The 20083-nt window shown below is 37.4% G+C and overlaps 1 protein-coding gene across 1 annotated transcript in view; it reads right to left on the reverse strand.

Annotated features, from left to right (window-relative positions):
* The window catches only part of LOC140243859 (uncharacterized), a 342981-nt gene that overhangs the window by 286014 nt on the left and 36884 nt on the right, over window positions 1–20083 (reverse strand). The window contains exon 3 of the mRNA XM_072323532.1: window positions 10457–10599. Coding sequence (XP_072179633.1) covers window positions 10457–10599 — 143 coding nt within the window. The remainder of the gene's footprint in view (window positions 1–10456; window positions 10600–20083) is intronic.

Here is a 20083-nt window from a genome sequence, read left to right on the forward strand (position 1 = left end):
TAAAGGTTATTTACCTCAAATTTTCAGCTCTTACTTTGCATTTAATAGATCTATAAATTTTTATGAAACCCGAAATTCGTGCAATATGTACGTTCCATTTTACCGATATAAGATATCAAGAAGTAGTATAAGATTTTTAGGTCCAAAATTGTGGAACAGTTTAAACATTGATTTAAAACAAAGTCCATCTCTTGCATCATTCAGAAGAAAATATAAGTTACAGCTTATTTCAAATTATTGTATAGATGTGTAGTCCTATCTGGCTTAGTGCTACATAATGTCCCGTTTTGTAGACTGTTTTTGTTTTGTAATTTGTGTCTTAATTTGTCCTCTGTAAGTGCATTTAGTACTTGTAATTGTTTTATGTGCTTGTTGTTAATTATTCTGTAATGCTTTAATTGAACTCCCCACCCCTCCCCCATCCCCAAACATCTACAGTACTGTATTGCCTTTAAGGACTTTATTGAATTCTGCAGACAGATATTTAGTATGCAAAAATGCAAAAAAGAAACCTTGATGAATCAAGTGTTGTAAAGTGTTGTATCTCGTTCATTTTGAGGTTTCTTAGTTTTGTTATGTTTTTCGTTTCTTTTTTAATCAGTATAAAGAATCATCCTGTCTCACCAACACCTCCTGTTTTTATAGCTTATGCAGAAACAAAGTCAGAAAACAGTGTCTTGAGGAATTGATTTATAACCGAGCCAAGCTCCAGATCAAAACCCTGCAAGAACTGCACGAGCAAAGCACTGATTTCCAGTGAATCATCGACCAAAATCCCTTCCCACAGAGTTGCATATATTATTTTTGTCTCCCCCCCCCCCCCACACACACATTTCATTGCCATGGATCATCCTCTGCGATAAGCGACTTTAGAACACGCGTCAGCAACCCCTGCAGCTGAACCACCACACGACCACAGGCAGGTGCAGCCTGGCACAGTGGTGCAAATCTGGACGAGGCACTGCTCACAAAAACATCGATCAGGTCAAACCTTGGCATTTTGGGCTACACCGCATATGATACTTTCAATCACAAAGTCCACTGGTTGGTTTGACGAAAAGAAAAACAAAGCCGACTGCTAAAATACAAATGAATACAGATTTGCACACACACACACACATATATATACACGTACATGTGTGTATACATGAATATACACTATGAAGACTATAATATTTTTACATTTTTTATTAACTAGAAACATTGCTATGGCGACTTGTATACCTGCCTCCACTATATGGCATTACTCTCCCAGGAGGCCTGTACAGTACATTTTGACAATGTTTGAATTTCTAATTTGTATTACCATTGACCATATTTTGACTATTACTTCCTTTTAATATGTAATCTATTAAACTACACTGTAAATGCCATTACATCATTGTTATAATCAGTGTAATTCAGTTATGTTCATTTCTTTGTCTTTGCAAACACAAAGTGGAAATAAATTCCAATTAATCAATCAATGTGAGATGAGTTTTGCATAACTGGAGAGAAATTGAAATGATATGTTGAAAAGCTTGATGGCACAATCCCAAAATGCAATGAGTGGTTTTACACATAATGCCTTGAACCAAGTTTCATTAAAACTTTGACTTTTGACCTTCAACCATCGACCAGTGTCCCATAACTTTCTCTAAATATTAATCACCATCAACTAATATGCATACACCAATTTCCATGACAATGTTTTAAAAAATATGGAAAAAATTGTGAAATTTAACATTTCGTGTTTGATGACCCCCAAGGCCAAAATCTTTTCCAACAGAAAAATTGTGTGGTAACGATATATCAAGTCTAATTGTGTACATCAACTGAGTTATTTCCAAGATATGGAGAAAGTGGTGTAATTTCAGCATTATGTAGCATAATTTTAGCACTTTAACTAGAGAAGCACTCTGAGAGCGCAGACCTCTGCCAAGCATGCAGCTCATTTTCCACCACCAATCTTGTTCTTCCATGAGAGATATCAGTGATTTCCACCCATATATACATGTACTTATAGCATGCATTGTGTGCTGAAAGTCACCCGATTTCCCAATATAGAAGCCTTTGTTACGTCATAAACCCTCAGCTGCACGGCACGCCTCACCCTAGCAGAAACTAGAGCACGCAATTTAGTGCGCGCATGCAAACCTCAAATACGCGCAGTCTGAACTCCCAAGTTCATTGACCCTACCTGCCAAAATATCAAAAATCCTTCATAAATTCCCCCAAAATTTTCAGATCACTACCAAAAGTTAATCGTTTGTTACTTGTTACTTGTTACATTCTCAACCTTTCCTGCAAGTTTTATCCCAATCCGTTAACTACTTTTTGAGTTATTTTGCACACAAACAAACAAACTAACTAACTAAAGTAACTAACTAACTAACGAACGAACAAACAAACAAACAAACAGTAACGAAAACATAACCTCCTCCCTTGGCGGAGGTAATAACACCTCTGACCTATGACCCCATGACCAAAAACTTTCCCTAGAGAACCTTTATCAGGTATACATGAATACACTTAAGTTTTTTTTTTCAAAATGGTGAAACTTAAGAATTTGACCCTGAGTGCATGCACCCAACCCAAAGGTAATCTACATGTATAGGCACAACTTTGTCCACTAATATACACATCTATATGCCAAGTTTCATTTGGATGAATACTGTAAAACAATGTTCACGTGCATTTTAATTTCGTGAATTTTTCGCTAAATTAAAATGCACGCGAACGTTCTTTTATACACTATATGCATTGAATGCCAGTGGCAGTTCGCGAAAATTTCATGCCGCAAAAAAGGCTGTCGGCTCCAAAAAATCACAAAAAATTCATGCCGCAAATATATCATGTTTTACAATACTGTAAAGCAAGATATTTTCGACACATCAAATTTCGTGAATGAGCCGCGAGTCTTTTGTGGCATGAAATTTTTGCAGGTGCCACTGGCATTCAATGCAAAAAGTGTAGAAGAACTTTCACATGCATTTTAATTTCATGAATCTTGGCTCTCACAAAATTTGTGAAATTAATATGCATGTGAGCGTCCCGGTTTTACAGTACCTCAAATGGTTAAGTTACACCACCCACAAAATCAATTACAGATTGAAGGCTGGATGGACAACCCCAAAACACACAGTAAAATGCCTCAGGCAACACTTTGTGGTGGGGGCAGAATGTATAATGTAGATGTATAGTGCGACATAGCAAACTTAAGATTACAGTTTTATCTTTTAGGAACAAGCATGACATTCAAAATAGAACAGAGATATATATATAGTGCTTCTACCCAAAAAAAAGCCCAAACAAACAAACAAACAAAGCAAAACAAAATGAAGAAACATGGGAAAATATTCCTTATTACAGAAAATAATGAATATTTATAAAGTGACTTTGCAGATAATCTCATCCTTGTCTCAACTCGCAGCAATATAAAAGTGGGGACTTCTGATTAAATGGCACATGGGTTGCCTGGTGATGAGAGATAATTACATCACACATATATATATATATCCTTACTTTAAGGAGATGCAGTAGGAACACCCCCACAGAAACGCATCTATTACAGTGGAAATAACGCAGATTGCTTTATGACATGTTCACGTCATCGTTTCGCTAGCAACCGGCCACTGAACAACAGTTGCACTCGCTCGTGCCCGTGCGCTCGAACAATTTTGTGCTGCTTTTTTTTTTTCTCTCTCTCTCTCCTCTCTCCCTTTCCCCTCACTCTCTATAACGGGAAGTTAGTTGCTGTTTTTTTTTCCTCTTCTTCCTTTTTTTTTTTTCTGAATTGAGCGAATGGGCACAGCTGTAAGGCAATGATGGTTAGGTCGTCTTTCTCTGAAAGAGGGATGCCAAAAGCACACATACGCAGGTGCCCACGTCACTACTTCTAATTTCTTTTGTCTCCAATCTCCTCCCAATTTCCTCTCTCCTTCCTCTTCTCTCTCCTCTCTCTCACACTCTTTTTCTCCATTTCTCCATCTCCCTCCCTCTCTCTCTCTCTCTCTCTCTCTCTCTCTCTCTCTCTATATATATATATATACATATGTATATGTACATTATATGAAATATAAATATATGTATATGTACATATATGAAATATATAAATATATAAATATGTATGTATATGTACATAAAATACATAAATATATAAATATATATTATATAACATATTCCTCTCATCTCTCAGTATCCACTCTCTTTTCTCTAATGTTTGGTCCTTCATCATCATCTTTCTGTCTATCTTCATTTAAATATCAAAATAGACTTTCTATCTCTCTTGTTCTTCTCTCTCTCTCTCTCCCCTCCATCCTTCTTTCTCTCTCCATCTCTCCTTTGTCTCTCGGTATCCACTCTTTCTTTTTCTGCATGTTTGGTCTACCATTTCCATCCCTTTTTCATTTATCTTTGTCTCCATTTTGATTGATTTTTTTTTTCATTATTTCATTTTTTTATTCATTTTTTTCATAATAATGTTATATCTTTCTTCCCTTCATCTCTGTCTCTCTCTCTCCTTCTCTTATTCTTTTTCTGTCTCCTCTAGTCATTACTCTTAATTTTTCCTTGTCCTCCTTTGTCAAAAAAAAGTCTCCATATGTCGCCTACCTTTTCTCTTTCTCTCTCCACCTTCATCCCTCCCTTTCACTAGCATTCACTATTGAGCCAGATCTCGACTCCCTCCTACGTATCACCGCTCCTTCCCACCGCAGTCTGTCTTAAAGTTGCCTCCCCGATAAAAATAGACCTTCTGACATCGTTGAGTTCATCCATTCCTAATCACCTCGGGTACGTCATTCAAGGCACTGCTATGTGGATGGATCTTTGCTTTGCGCGCAGTGAGCAAACATGTGTCGATTCCCCCAGCTCAATGCATTATTTCTCCCCAAACCAAGGCAGAGTGCATTATACTGAACCTCACAAGCTTTAACCCATTGTTAAAAGGCAATCCAAGGGAGAGAGAGATGGCGGGAGGTAGAGAGAGGAGGTAGAGAAATAGAAGGATACAGATGAAGAGAGAGAGAGGGAGAAAGATAGACAGAACGAGAGAGAGAGAGACAATGATAGAAAGCTGTATACTGCGGTTAATTGAAGATGAATGACTGTCTTGCGCGGATTTGTCTCTCTACGGCGCGTATCAGGTCATCGGCTTCTGCAATTGGAGATATCAATCCGCACATGCAAATTGTACGTCCAACGTGAACACTGAGCGAAAAGCAATCATCGCAAAACATTTGTTTGTAGTACCGTGTCACCCACATTATGCCTGGTTTATACGTGTATTCAGGAATGCTTTATCCATCCATTCTAGTAATTTATGCTCATTCCAGGAAACATAGTAGCTTGGTGAATTATGGCTCTGCAGCTTTTTCTATGATCACCTATCTATGATTAACACGCACCACTGTTCAACCATATTATTAAAATGAATTACATACAGAAACCAGTCTAGAATGTAATTATATCTTGCAGACAAATAGTTTTACTTTCGATAACTGATATTAGAATTGAGATTTCAGAATCATTCAAAAATATGTGGCTTGCTGCTAATTTACATGCACTTCATACACCTCAAAACTGATTGATTTCATCTAAACTTGTTTGATTCAGTCTTATCTAATATGATTGTCTTATGCAATGATTTCATTTTTTAAATGGTCATAATCAATACTATTATAACAGTTTGCAAGTATGAAAGTTCTGTTACCATGACTGGGGTGTTTAGCTTCACAATGGTGAAGTTTGAAATTGCAATTACCAAAAAAAAAGATTCCATTTTGAAAAAAAAAAAAAAAATAATGGGCCATGAAGTGTTGACATTAAATAACAAGAAGAATATTTAACCCGTTGAGGATGAGTCCTGAGTATACTCGGGCAGGGGTCTATGGAAAATGCGTGTTGTAGCAAAATCACCATAGAATCTAACATGATATATCATTTTGGTGGAAGATTATAGGAACTGATTTAGTTCATGATATCTATGCACAAAATCAGAAGACAAATTTTTAAAAGAAATTCCTAATATGAGATAGAAACAGTCCAGTTGGTTCAGTGATATATATTGCATTTTGTTGTGAAATACAAGAAATCAATTCAATTAAATTCAAACAATAGGTTTAAATACAAAGTATAGTTTTGCAGACAGTAATAAGATGCTAAATGGGGGAGTCACAGTGCACACTTTCAGGAACTATTCTGTGCACATAAATATGTTAACCTTTGCATTTTAACACTCGGCCGTGACTTGGTGCCTATGAAGCGGGGGAGGAGGGAGTACATGCTTTCATTGCTCAGATGAAACTCTGTAAATACAGCAAGGCCCTTTCTCGGTGGTTCAGATATAGTTTCCCTCACCATGCATTTCAGAGACTTGGAGACTGAGGTCTCGAGGTAGAAGCTGTTTCCTTCCCACTTCCGTTTTTCTTCTTCACATAAAATAATCATCCCACGACATCTCGAGACAATGAGGCTCCATTTTATGGCAAGTGGTTATCATATTGCATCACAACATTCAATCATATTACACTTTGATAGCTGAAAACTGGATTTGGGGGTGGGATGGGAAGGGGGTTAAAGGTATAATTTACCATTTGCAGATGAAACAAAAACCCAACATTAGTGCTTTAAAATAGTTCTAAAATGTGAGTTAGGGATAGAAACAACCACTGTAAAAATTTGAATCCGTATAATCGATGTCAAGTATTGTTAAATACACAAAATGTAAACTATAGTTATAATAAGAATGCTTTCAAGCGAAACCGTATACAGTTATGGTTTATTGAGAAATATGCTGACATCTCCTCATATTTTGGGCTTTATTGCAAAAATTCTATATGGTAGGATGTTTTGTGATACAACAGACCTACACATATGCATCAAATGTGATATCTTGAACATTTTTGAAATCACTGCTCCCAAAGGTAAACTGGACCTTTAAATGTGTCCTTTCTCTGTCTCCGCTCCTCCCTAATTGGGTATCTAGACTTCACATTTTATCCATCATGTCTAAGACCATATTTCTCTTGTTCAATACTGTATCTTTTTAACACATTATTTCCTTTTTTACTTCACATTTTTTATGCATCATAAAGATAAAGTATTCCACAATTTATTTGCGTCCTTTGTTGTTCATTTATATCTGTTTTGGCTATGGAATATTCAAAAGCATTAAATTGCTACAATTTACATTATGTAAATCTCCAACTGATTCTTGAATTGGAAACATATACTAGAAGATTTAAGTTTCTGTTCCTCTCTCAAACTGGCAATTCTTTTGTAAAGTCCTTTTCTGATTTTGCACAGATCTTAATGAACTAAATCATTTCCATCAAATTTGTCTCCAATATATACAATGTATGACACCGAGCAAAATTTGGAGTTGTCAAAATTCAATGAGAACAAATTGCAATTTCTACAGCAAAGTTACCCCACAAATAATATCCTGATTAAAGTCATTGGAACCTAAAACTACATGCAATCTGCCTACATTCCCCATCTTATAATGGTGATAAGGGTACATCCAGTGGATATTACAACACATTTTTTTTTTCCTCCTCTCGCCAATTTCAATACTCCTGGCATTACCCATGTCCACACTGCATTTTTAAATAGGGCAGCAACCCAATTTCTCATATTTACAATCACCATAATTCAGGTCTCTTCTTTCCTGCAGCACTACACAAGTGCCCATTATGGATTGCGTTGGGAGTGAAAAGTCATCAAGATTTGATGCATACACTCAATATGAGCACGGATTTAATTGCAGGGCAAACACCTTGAGCGCTAATCATATTCTAGCATTAAAAGCCAAAGGAAAGACACCGTTTCCTGGAAAGCATATTTTAATGGCGAGCACGCAAAATTGCACTGGTATTTTCCTTTACATCATGCCATGACATACACAATGTAGTATAGTCTGATTACAAATATGATTAGAACTCAATCCACCAAAGCATTAACGCGTCACCTGGGGAAACCTGGCACATAGCCTATGCTATTATTCACAACGGGAAGGTGGCAAGTATCTCAGACACACACACACACACACCAAAAAAAAAAAAAAAATGTGTGCAGATTCAAAGTAATATCAACGTCAAAGAATACATAGATAATATATAGCTAATGTTCAGTTCTAGCAAAGGGTAGAGGAGGCCTACAGAAATCACTTTGAGCAATGACATCCGGTTTTGTGACCAGTAAACCTTGAACACTCTTTGCGGAAATGAAATTTCTCCCTACACATGCATTAAGCAGTGAGCTTCTATTTTACTAAACAGAAGCGTTACAATATTCCATGCACACTGTACCATGTTTGTAGCACATTCCACAGATGAGATGGTGAAAACCGCATTCTGTTTCCATTCATTCCAGGAGAGCACTTGGTGAACTCTTTCAACTGTGTGTGGGGGTGTGTTTGCGTGTGAACCTTACCCCCCTTAGGAAATCTTATTTTGAGTTTAATATGGTTTGATTCCAAGTTGTTTTGGTTATTTTTGGAATAACCCTCTTGTTTGTCTCTTTTCTATTGACAAAAAGGAAACTGGCCTGTAGTTCTTCCCACACGAAGATTAGGGATTATACCATAGATGTGCCGAACGCAATGAATGCGGTGACAAAGGGTAAGACAAATTTAATGCTGGTAAAAATGGATTTTTACCACAAATATGCATACGTCTTGTGCACAGAATTAGAAAACAAACATCCACTTTCACAAAATGGTCCTAAAGAGTAGACTTTAAATCTAGCTCTTCTCTCGCTAATTTTCATCACTGATCCATGGCAATCTACTGCTTGTTTGTTGTTGTTTTTGTGCTTGTAAATGACGCACAGTGTAATACTGCTTTGAATATGTTCTAATAAAGCTGTTGCTTCAAGAAATAAAGAAAAAAGAAAAGAAAATAAGCTTGCAACATGAAACACAACATGACGAAAATACTGCATCACATACAAGTAACATCAGGTGCTATTATTAGTTACCCCTGCTTGTTCACCAAATACTGGAAATATCTAGTTTGTGGCCATATTCCATAAGGCACCAGACCATATGTGACCCTGCACCTCAAAACAAACAAAAAGTCGCCAGACATGAATTTTTAGTTAAGACCATATTCTGAAAGAGCAGACTTTAAAGCTTTAAAATGATGTATAACTCAAATCAAATGGACTCTCCTAACCTATCTAAATATTGGAAAGAAAGCACAAACTCAGGAAAAGTGTGAACTGAGAAAAGAGGCTCTGAAGTACAGTGTCTATTCAAGCGCTTAATCTTAACCAAACCGTGCTGGCTGTGCGACGAATGGGACAAAAAACAGGAAGTAAACCACCAGAGTAACAACAATGAAGGGATTATCAGATTAAACTGAAATTAGGCATGCCTCATTAACACATTCTGTCCATACTTAATGCCAACTTTCAAAGCAGTAGCACTATCCTTTCAAAAGTTATTAGAGTTGAAAGTGAAGAGTGTGGACAAGGTTTTTCAGAAATGAAAAAGGGATTCTAGAGACACACCTAATCACACTATTCTACCAAAAATGTTCGAGATAAACTGCTAAAAAACACACTTTTCTACCCGTTTTATGATACCAAATTTTAGCATAATGTAAAAGAAGACCCGCTCTTTCAGAAAACATGGAAAAGTCAAGTTCGGCTAGGTTGACCCATTTCACTTTATTTTCAGTCCTCACGCAAAATCAGTGTGTGCGACTTCATGTTCGTTTTGAGGTGCACGGTCACATATGTCATGTAGATATTTATTTTCGTAAGAACAAGCAGGGGGTGACAATCTTATCTTTTCAGTGTAATTGCATTGTTAAATTTTTTAATGAAAACATAGATTCCTAATTTCACGTTTCAAAAACTCTGGTCACCCACCACTTATGCTTGGGTTGTTGGTTTTTTTTTTTTGTTATACATTTCTTTCATTTACACTATAACTGACTGCTGTAGTATAGTGGTGCTAGGGAGTAGAAAATTTGAACAGTTCAAGTGCACCCAGCTGCAATGCATGCAAATGAACAATATAAACAATACTGAACACCAACTACAATGGGAGCAATGACCTAATTCACAAAAATACAGGAAATATTGTATGGTTGATTGGCCAACCAGATTACGCAATTCATCATCACTAAAAGATAATCTACCTTACACGACACACAAGATTGCTAGTGAGACCGGCAACAACTGTGAAGCAATAATTTTACTACCAATAACCATTTCTAACAATCCAACAAAAATAATGACATGATTCCAATTATATGTCAGCCGCACTCAGTACAACAATCAAGCCTTGTGAAACCATCAAGATGATTTTTTTTTTTTGTTGCTTCCATCAATTCTTGAGTTTTTCAAGTCTTCCTTCACCGTTGCTCTCATTGACTTCTACATAAGTGTGGTGATGAGAGGAGGTTATCTATGCAAATTAGATTTGGGGGCATCACCAAGGGAGTGGGCTGGAGGGAGAACTCACCTGGGCTGCTTCATCTTTCCACTGGTAGCCGCGGTTGAGCAGCAGCTTAATCACGATCTTGAGATCGCGGAACCCGTTAGCGCTTACATCGTAGTATGGCAGAGTGACAGACTCTGAATTAATACAGGAACCAAATAAATTATCTGGATGTGTGAGAAATGGGGAGAGAGAGAGAGTGAGAGAGAATAAATTGGAGGATGAATACAAATGACAAGTTTTGCATAATGCCAGACCAATGCAGTTACCCTAACTATATTAGTCACGAGAGTGTGAAATCCATCCGAGTGAAGAATTATGACGGCTAGATCACATTCGAACATTCCGAAATGCGGCACCCACACCTTCTCTCAGTAGACAATCACATCACAGCCATAACACATCATAGCTATCAATTCTGGCTTGACGCAAAATGGCATATATATACATTAACCTCTTTTCCAACAATCTCAGAGCCCATCATCCTCCCCCCCCCCCCCATACACACCAGTAACGTAATCCAGGAGCAGTATTTGTCAGCCACTCTGCACGCTTAATACTCGGCTGAGGAATACGATATCAATCTCATGAGTTATATAAAAATCATCCATTATTTATGCGTGCTCGCTATACTTACGTCACGTAAACACTCTGGGATAAATTCAGTGCAAGTACAATGATAGTTTTGGGTTTTGTTTTGTTTGTTTTGTTTTGTTTTTAAAGCAGGATATTATCCCTTTTTTAGAATGTCCTCCCAGTATGTATGTGCAGAGATTCCAAACGTAATCACATGTACATATATTTTGATTAAGAATGGATGATTAGAACTGGTTGAAAAACCTGATTACAATAATTCTTCAATTGATGGCCTCAAAATATCTATTTACATATGTAGCAGGCATCACATTCTAAGGAGAAAATCGCTTTCAAACGAGACAAGACAGTAAGCTTCAAGCTCTACGTATGGAAATTACACAAAACATGCAAAATGCTATCTTTCTAAGATCTGAAAACATTCATACACAACTCATATGAAATCAGACTCTTTTTCTCACCCTTGTTTGGTAAGACAAAAAAAAAAAAAACTTGATAGTGAGTTGTGATCATTGAAAAAACAACAACAACAAAAACAACAACAATGTCTACAAAATTCCAGGAGAATTTCTCTCTGCCTCTATTGAGACATTATTCATGTCCAGCAGACACACACATCCCATCTGAATTACACTCCATGACATTAACAGCACTGAATTTTTCACACAGATATGAGACTGACCCAACTCCCTGTATGACAATAGGATGCCTCTCAGTACTTTAGTCTTTGTGCCAGAATTCTCTAGGATTTTGAGGTGAAAGCATTTCATGGAATTATGAAAGTATATACAAATAGTGAAATATTTTATGAGCACAAATGGCAGATGAGTGTCTTGGGGCTACTCACTCATATCATTTGGGAGGAAAAAAAAAACACATGAGCATCTCCATAAGTAGATAAAATTTCTTACTTATTGATCTTTTTTGTTGTTGTTGTTGTTAAGAAAAGAAGATTTTTACAGAAAACCTATGTCTTAAATATTACAGTGTAATCGTTGTGCAGTGTTGTGATTGTGGCAGGTAGAATAAATATGACCTGATTATGAAACAGTGAGAGGTATGGTGTAAATAATAACATTCAGGGACACGGTTTGAGTGCACACTGCATGCATGCAGCATAAACACTCAGAAGCCAATTATAGTTGAGGCTGAACATGATTAGCTAGCTGGCTTTGGGCTTGGTGGTAATGCCACAGAGATGGCTACCACCTATTGGTCAAGATGCAGTTACCATTCTGTGCTTTAAAATCCTTTAAAAACTCGGCCCTTACTGGACTTTGAATAGTAAAGTGGCATACTGTAAAGCAAGATACAATGTATTTTCATGGCATGAAATTTTTGTGAATTGGTACCAACGTCCTTATGGCGGCATGAAATTTTTGTGAAGTGCCACTGGCATTCAATGCATGTAGTGTAGACACAAACTTTCGATAGCAGTTTAATTTAGCGAATCTTGGCATTTGCGACATTCGCGAAAATGTAAATGCTCTAGAACATTTTTGGTTTTACAGTACATGCTGGAGTGCCTTTTTGGCTGAATGTAAAAATGTCTGGAAACTTGACTGTCAATGAATACAGATTACCTAATCCCCCCTAATCCTCACTGTGTCATCATGGTCTTAATCTTGCAATGGGCTGTGGCACATTGTTATAAAGTGGGCTGAATATAAATTTTACAGCTATAGGTCAAGTTTGGATGGATATACTGAATGCTGCTGAAAAAAGCTTGGCTAGTTAAGGCAGACACATGTCTGGGCACATAACGGGTCAGCATTAGATAATGACTGTTGGTGGGAAGGTATACATAAAATATTCTGACCTTATGGTTTCGATGCTGTATATGATCAGGAGGTTTAAAGTCCATCGACTTTGTCTCAGGATTTTTAACACGTCCCATCCATAGCCTTTCAAACACTTCGGATGGATAACTTTGTGTGTTCGCTCCCACGCCAGTCATTATCCATATAATGGCAGCTAATGATGAGGCAGGCACTTTATGAATTATAATTTTCTTCTATTTTCAGAGGGAAGATGATGTGGGAACCAGATGCACAGAGGCAAAGCTCTTGCAGTGGAGGAGACTGGAGTCAAAATCGGACACATTCAGCATTCGGATTACCGCATCATAAATCCTCTTTGCACGACAGTCAATTTCGTCGTTGGGGTGTTGGGCGGGAAGGAAAGTGATGATGGAACTTGGTAAAATCCCTTCTTATTGATGAGACTCTTATCATGAGATGGGCAAGTGTTATGGGGGGGGGGGGGGAGGGGAGACAGATGAAGTGGTCAGGCTTAATTTTCCAATTACCCTCTCACCATCAGCAACACCCAACATCCATGTCCGTGCATGAAACAAGTCTCTCAGCCCATACATAACGTAACCCAGTAATCTGGATATTAGCACACTTATTAGGCAGCATTATTGATCGAAACTATACAGCGTTCGAAAGAAAGAGTCTGAGAGAGAGAAAGTAGGAAGGAGATGGGGGAAGAGGGTGAGAAGACGAAACAGATAAATGGAAAATAGAGAAAAAAGGTGAGAGGAAAGAAACAGGTTGGTGGGTGTAGTAGAGAGTGAGAAGGAAGGTGGCTGAAAATAAAAGAGGTCAGTGCTCCACGTGGTTATCCTATCCATACCCTAATTAACGTAGCCTCATTAACATAGCCCGATTTGCAAACACACCTCCTCCCTCCCACACAAATTAGGGTTCATGGGACTACACTTAATAACTATTACGGTAAAAAGAGATGTTTATATCCTACACTGTATTACCTGGTGAAAACAATCACTAATGACCACTACCACCATAACTACAAGCCTAAACCAGTATTACTCACGCTAATGTGTTTTTCACGATTTAGCTGACGATTTCATTACACAGTATCGTCCAACTGCGACATAGCTGAGCCCGTTGCTTATTCTCATCTCCCCCCCCCCCCAACCTCTGTCGGGTTTTTTTATTCATTAGCAGCCGATGCTCATTATGATTCATGACGTGCACGCGGGGAAAATTGCGGTGAATTGGCCGGCAGTGACCACCGCATCCTCGTGCCGTGGGTCAATTTACACGTCCACGCTCACAACAGCAGCTCCTCTTTTTCAATTTTGCAATGGTGGCGGCACGCGAGCATTCCATACCTGTGCCTCGTCTACATTACAGTGGCAATATTCACTGCACATGTTGTAACACAAGTGCTCTGACGTAATTCAAAGCAGCACCACAAGTGCGGAAATCATGTTCAGTTGTTGACTTCTGCTTTCAGCAATCTGCTGTCATCTTAATAGTTTGTTTGCTTTTTACCACTACATTCATTTGGTGGCATTGCCAATTTGACTGCTGATAATTGTCTGGATATCAAAATAGCACATACTTCTTCTTTCTTTTTAAAAGAGGAGGAATATGATACATTACATTTCTAGAATACTTAGTATACTGCACTGGTGGTGATTTCAAGCATCTTGCATGAAGTAATAAATTGTCTGTAATATTCATCGAAAAAAGACATTTATTGAATAATTACATAATCAAGCAACAGCGGAATGAGCAAGAGAAAGACGGAGACAGAGAAAATTCAGGGGAGTAAAACCAATGCGATACATCGGATCATCACATTACACGATTGCAAAATGACTCATTTTCCAGCAAAATAATAGTACTGAGGAAGGCAGCTGACGTACAGAATAATGCTCATGACGCATGATCATGACATTTAGGCTACAGTGTATGGATCTGGCAAAGTAACACCTACAATTGTACAGGGAAGCCATTTTCTTCATCTAATGGCTCCACTGTGTTGGTCCCCATCGCTATCAACTGGCAGTCATAATGACCACATCACTACTCTCATAAGACAGTACTCATAAGCACAAAGTATACTTCTGAAGAGAAAATCAGAATCAGAACAAAATTAGGACAACACAACCAGTCAAAAGATTACTAAAAAAAAAAAAAAAAAAAAAAAAAATGTGCAAAATATAATTAGAATTGTTGTTAAAAGACACAGCAGTACCAAATTTCCGTGGTTTGGTGATCACTGTATAGTGTAGATCTGCTTTTCATCACATTCACCTTCAGTAACTATTACATTTTAAAAAGTGATTCAGGGACTTGTTTATGTGCAGACCAAAAGGCATCAATAGAGGTCAACATACATTTTGATTGCAAGGATCTTTTTACGAGAAACGGACATAAAACATGTTTTTGTGACACAGCTGTTACTCAATGATGCTTGTATCCTATGCTTATACACTTAAGGGTCTGTTACACTTAAGGGTCTGTTATTTTACAGCTCCTCCACAGAAATGGTTTCTTTTTTCTTTTTTTTTTCTTTTTTCTTTTTGGAAATAAAGGCCATCATAATTTCCTATCTACTGAGCCAATGAAAGTCACTCTCAATCCAGATTCAGAAACTACAGTATGCAATTTGATTGTGTGTGTTCTCAGTACTTCAAGGCAAATTGGAAGCAGCCCTAAAAACCTTGACCAGAAAAGGTACGCTTGGCATTCCATAGGAAACCATATTACATTCCATGACATTTCAATATCGCATTGCATAGAATGCAACTTTGTCATCAAAACAGCTCATTTGACTCCACACTGTTCCTGATGTATCATTCATAGTTTCAGTAAATCTGTATGATAACCTCATAGATCATTTTTTTAAAAATGGCATACTTGGAATAAATTTTCCCTTTTCTGATAAGACTCGTATACATTGTAAAATTGCCTCAATCTGTGGCAATTACTACACGAGATGTACAATGTATATTGTCACAAATCACATATACTATACACATAATACAGGCACTGACATGACAAACAAACATGCAAACTACCATGCAAAGAACTTTTCTCATGCTAAAATATTTTTCACAAATCTATTTTCAATTTGGTCACTATGTGTCTGTCTAATCTCTGTGATCTAAAATTCATGAGATTTGATAAGATTGGATTTAATGTCTCAAATAAGCTTATTATCGTGAAGGCCCAACCATTAGGCCAAAAAAAAAATTGTTTGTTTGCCCTTAATTGTCAAAACCCAAGAGGGTCGGTAGGTCGTTTTTTTTTTTTTTGTTTTTTTTGTTTTTTAAATACAGGGTCCCCTTTTTTTCCATGTCAATGCACTCAAAACTCAAAGAGATTCATTCAAATTTACGTCTTGCCAGGGCCCGGTACGCGAGGCAGAAACACTCACTGACAAACACTTAACGTTCATCTTTGTTAAATTTTGCAAACAGCTCCAAAAAAGTACCTTCCAGTGAGATGCTGGCAACTGAACTCCAAACAGTTTTGGTGCCATGACAGCTGGTAACGGATGCTGCAAAAGTAGCCATCTTGTGAAGGGCTGCACACTAACCCATTTTTTCTGCCGGTCCGAACTGTCTCTGTCGGACCGGTAAATGCCCCGTTTTACCATTTTTTACAGGTCCGAACAGAAAATTTACCGGTCAACAACGACAACATAAAGAACATTAAATGACTTGCAAACTTATTTTCCTGTTTTTTATGGATGTACATGTACCCCCCCCCCCACGTACATTTTACAGATTAATATTTTTTTTTTAACTTGCATTATTTATTGCACAAGAAATTTAAAAATAAAAGACAGGAAAAATTTAGAATGTTTGTTTGTGAATTAGTGTAAAATGATAATGAACAAAATCAGATTGTATCAAATGCGTTTGTGACATTTTCTAAACATCAGCGCACGAACTTGCTGTGTAACCTGCTCTTGGTGGTCAGTTGGATTGCGATGATTTAATGAATTATTTTAGCTGTGATATTTTCTGATGCACGCGATACAAGGGGTTCTTTATTTTTCTCCCGATAATCTCTTCGCATTTGTGCATGCGTTCTTGAAAGGTACACGACATGCAGGGCCGAATTCGCAATCCTTTTTGCGCCCATTTCCTCCTCAAATATTAGCGGGATTGTGACGATTTCATAAATTACTTCGGCTGTAATATTTTACGATGCACGCGCCAAAAGGGGTTGAAAATGCGTCCTTTATTTTTTCCCGATAAACTCTTCGAATTTCGTAAGTGCGTTCTTAAAAGATGTACCACACGGCCGAATTCACAATACTTTTTGCGCCTATTTCTACCTCAAATGTCAGCGGGATTGTGACGATTTCATAAATTACTTCGGATGTAATCTTTTGTGATGCACGCACCAGCTAGAATGGTTGAAAATGCGTTCTTTATTTTTCTCCCCATAATCTCTTCGCATTCCGTAAATGCGTTCTTAAAAGATATACGACACGGCCAAAAATCATGATTCTTTTTGTGCCTATTGTTTCCTCAAACTTCAACGGGATTGCGATGATTTTATTAATTATTATTCGGCTGTAATCTTTATGATGCACGGGCCAAAAGGGGTTGAAAATGTGTCCTGTATTTTTCTCCCTATAATCTCTTCGCATTTCGTACATGCGTATACGACACGGCCGAATTTACGATCCTTTTAGCGCCTATTTCTACATCAAATATCAGCGGGATTGCGATATTTAATATATTTCGGCTGTAATCTTTTGTGATACATGCACCAGAAGGGTTGAAAATGCATTCTTTATTTTTCTCCCGATATTACATCTCTTCGCATTTGTGCATGCGTTTTCAACACTATACACTGCATGCAGGGCCGAATTCGAGATTCTTTTTGCGCCTATTATTGTTTACTCAAATTTCAACGGGATTGCGAAATTTTCATGAATTACATGTACTACTCGGCTGTAATCTATATGATGCAAGCGCCAAAAGGGGATGAAAATGTGTCCTTTATTTTTCTCCCGCTGATCTCTTCCCATTTCGTACATGCGTTCTTAAAAGGTATACGACACGGCCGAATTCACGTTCCTTTTTGCGCCTATTTCTACCTCAAATATCAGCGGGTTTGTGGCGATTTCATTAATTACTTCGGATGTAATCTTTTGTAATGCACGCACCAGAAGGGTAAAAATGTGTTTTTTATTTTTCTCCCGATAATCTCGTCGCATTTGTGCATGCGTTTTGATAACCAACACGGCATGCAGGACTGAATTCAAGATCCTTTTTGCGCCTACTATTTCCTCAAATTTCAACGGGATAGTGTTGATTTCATGAATTTTTATTCGGCTATAATCTTTTATGATGCACGTACCAAATGTGTCCTTTATTTTTTTTTCTCCTCTATAATCTCTTCGCATTTCGTACATTAGCTTGTGAAAGGTGTACGACGCGGCCGGCCGAATTCATGATCCTTTTTGGGACGATTTCTACCTCAAATATGTAAGCGGGACTGCGATGATTTCATGATTTTTTTTTCTCCCTAGTATTACCCCTTCACATTTTGTGCATGCGTTCTTAAAAAGTACACGGAAGGGCCGATTTCGTGATCCTTTTTGCGCCTATCTTCATTGTGAGATCATTCTGAACGAATGAAAATATTCATTTGTGAAATGACTGTGTAAAATAAAACTGAACGCAATCAGATCCATTTACTGTATCGCTGAATATCGAATATGTTTTTACTTTTCTAAAAATCGACACAAGTAAATTAGTTCTAACATGTCAACTGCCACGCTGCTGCGAAGCCGGGACCGGATCGTGAGTAAAATGACCCAGAAAGGCATGCGCTTCTAATTCTATGACCGCCGATCGCAAGCAAACGAAAAGCAGTTACACTGTACATTGCATGGCATGGCAGTGCGTGAGCAGCGCCAATGCGCAAGCTAGCGCGAATAACTGGTCGCCAGTGTGCAGCCCTGTACTAAGTGCATATATACATGCATTGATTGGATTTCGTGCGCGTGCACGCATGTGAGCCAAAAAGGTAACTACATTGTAGCATGCAATGCATGCTATAAAACGTAGCCTGTGGACCCGCGCGGCCCGAACATTACGACGGGTCGATGAGATGAAAAAAAAACAAACATTTTTACATTTTTTTTAATTCTTTCTCTAGCTTAAAATGGATAATTTTGGGTTTAAAACCATTCACAAATTTGTAGAAGATGAAATTTGTGGAAAAAAATAAACTTGAAAGAGCAAAAAAAAAAAAGAAAAAAGAAAAAAAAACGCGACCCGAAATTTCTGTGATTTTCGGTCGGTCGCGAAGGGCAAACAAACCATTTTTTTTTTTTTTGGCCTTATTTAATTTTCCCCCACTTACAGTACATGTATCTCAACATTAATGTGTCACTAAACCCTTTTAATAGTCCACTGTATTTATGTTCAGTAAGAGTATTAAGTTGTACTGCTCTTACATTGCAGAGACTTTTTATACTGTGTTGTATCTTCATTTGCTTTTTCATTTTTTTGGTGAAAGAAAAATGAAATTGAATTAGATTAAATGCCAAAATATGATCACAGACAAGTTCATGATATTGAGCACAGGGAGGTAAAAATGTATGTATTTTTAAAGAGCAAAGAATAAGAAAATTACAGAATTCTACAGTTTTTCCATGTTATAAACATGATTACATGTACATGTAGTTACATTATTTACAACTATACATTCTGCATACTCAAAATAGCTGAGGTCTAGTAATGAACTGTATACAAATCTTCAATTAATTTCGAAATTGTACAATCAAATGATAACTAAAATAATTGTATCTTTTATAAAAGCATATCTACGACTTTGTTGGGTCATAGGTTTATTTGTTGTGGTTTCATTTCTTTATGCCTTTTAGCGATCACGTACAAGAACCAACATTTATGTAGGGGATAACTTGTATCTAATCACTTTGAACAGACAGGATGACAATTTTTCATGGAATCAGAATAAGAGATCATAAAATTTTGTAACACAGCATAACTCTCAAGTAATGGCCCAATAGCAGACTGGTTTACATTTCTTAATTCAAATAGAAATATAGATCGCTTCTACATGTACATTTATGAAGAAACAAACTTTGCATTTAAATGACCAGTACCCCATACTACATTTGACTTCAATTTCTCTGCCCTACACATGTAAGAGCACTTTGACTTAAGAATTCATGAATATATTGGGGGGGGGGAAGAATTGTGGCTTCTGATTGTAGGAGTAGCCACAGAAAAAGGGTACCATAAAT

This window comes from Diadema setosum, chromosome 20 (assembly GCF_964275005.1).
Source record: "Diadema setosum chromosome 20, eeDiaSeto1, whole genome shotgun sequence".
Classification (NCBI taxonomy): Eukaryota; Metazoa; Echinodermata; class Echinoidea; order Diadematoida; family Diadematidae; genus Diadema; species Diadema setosum.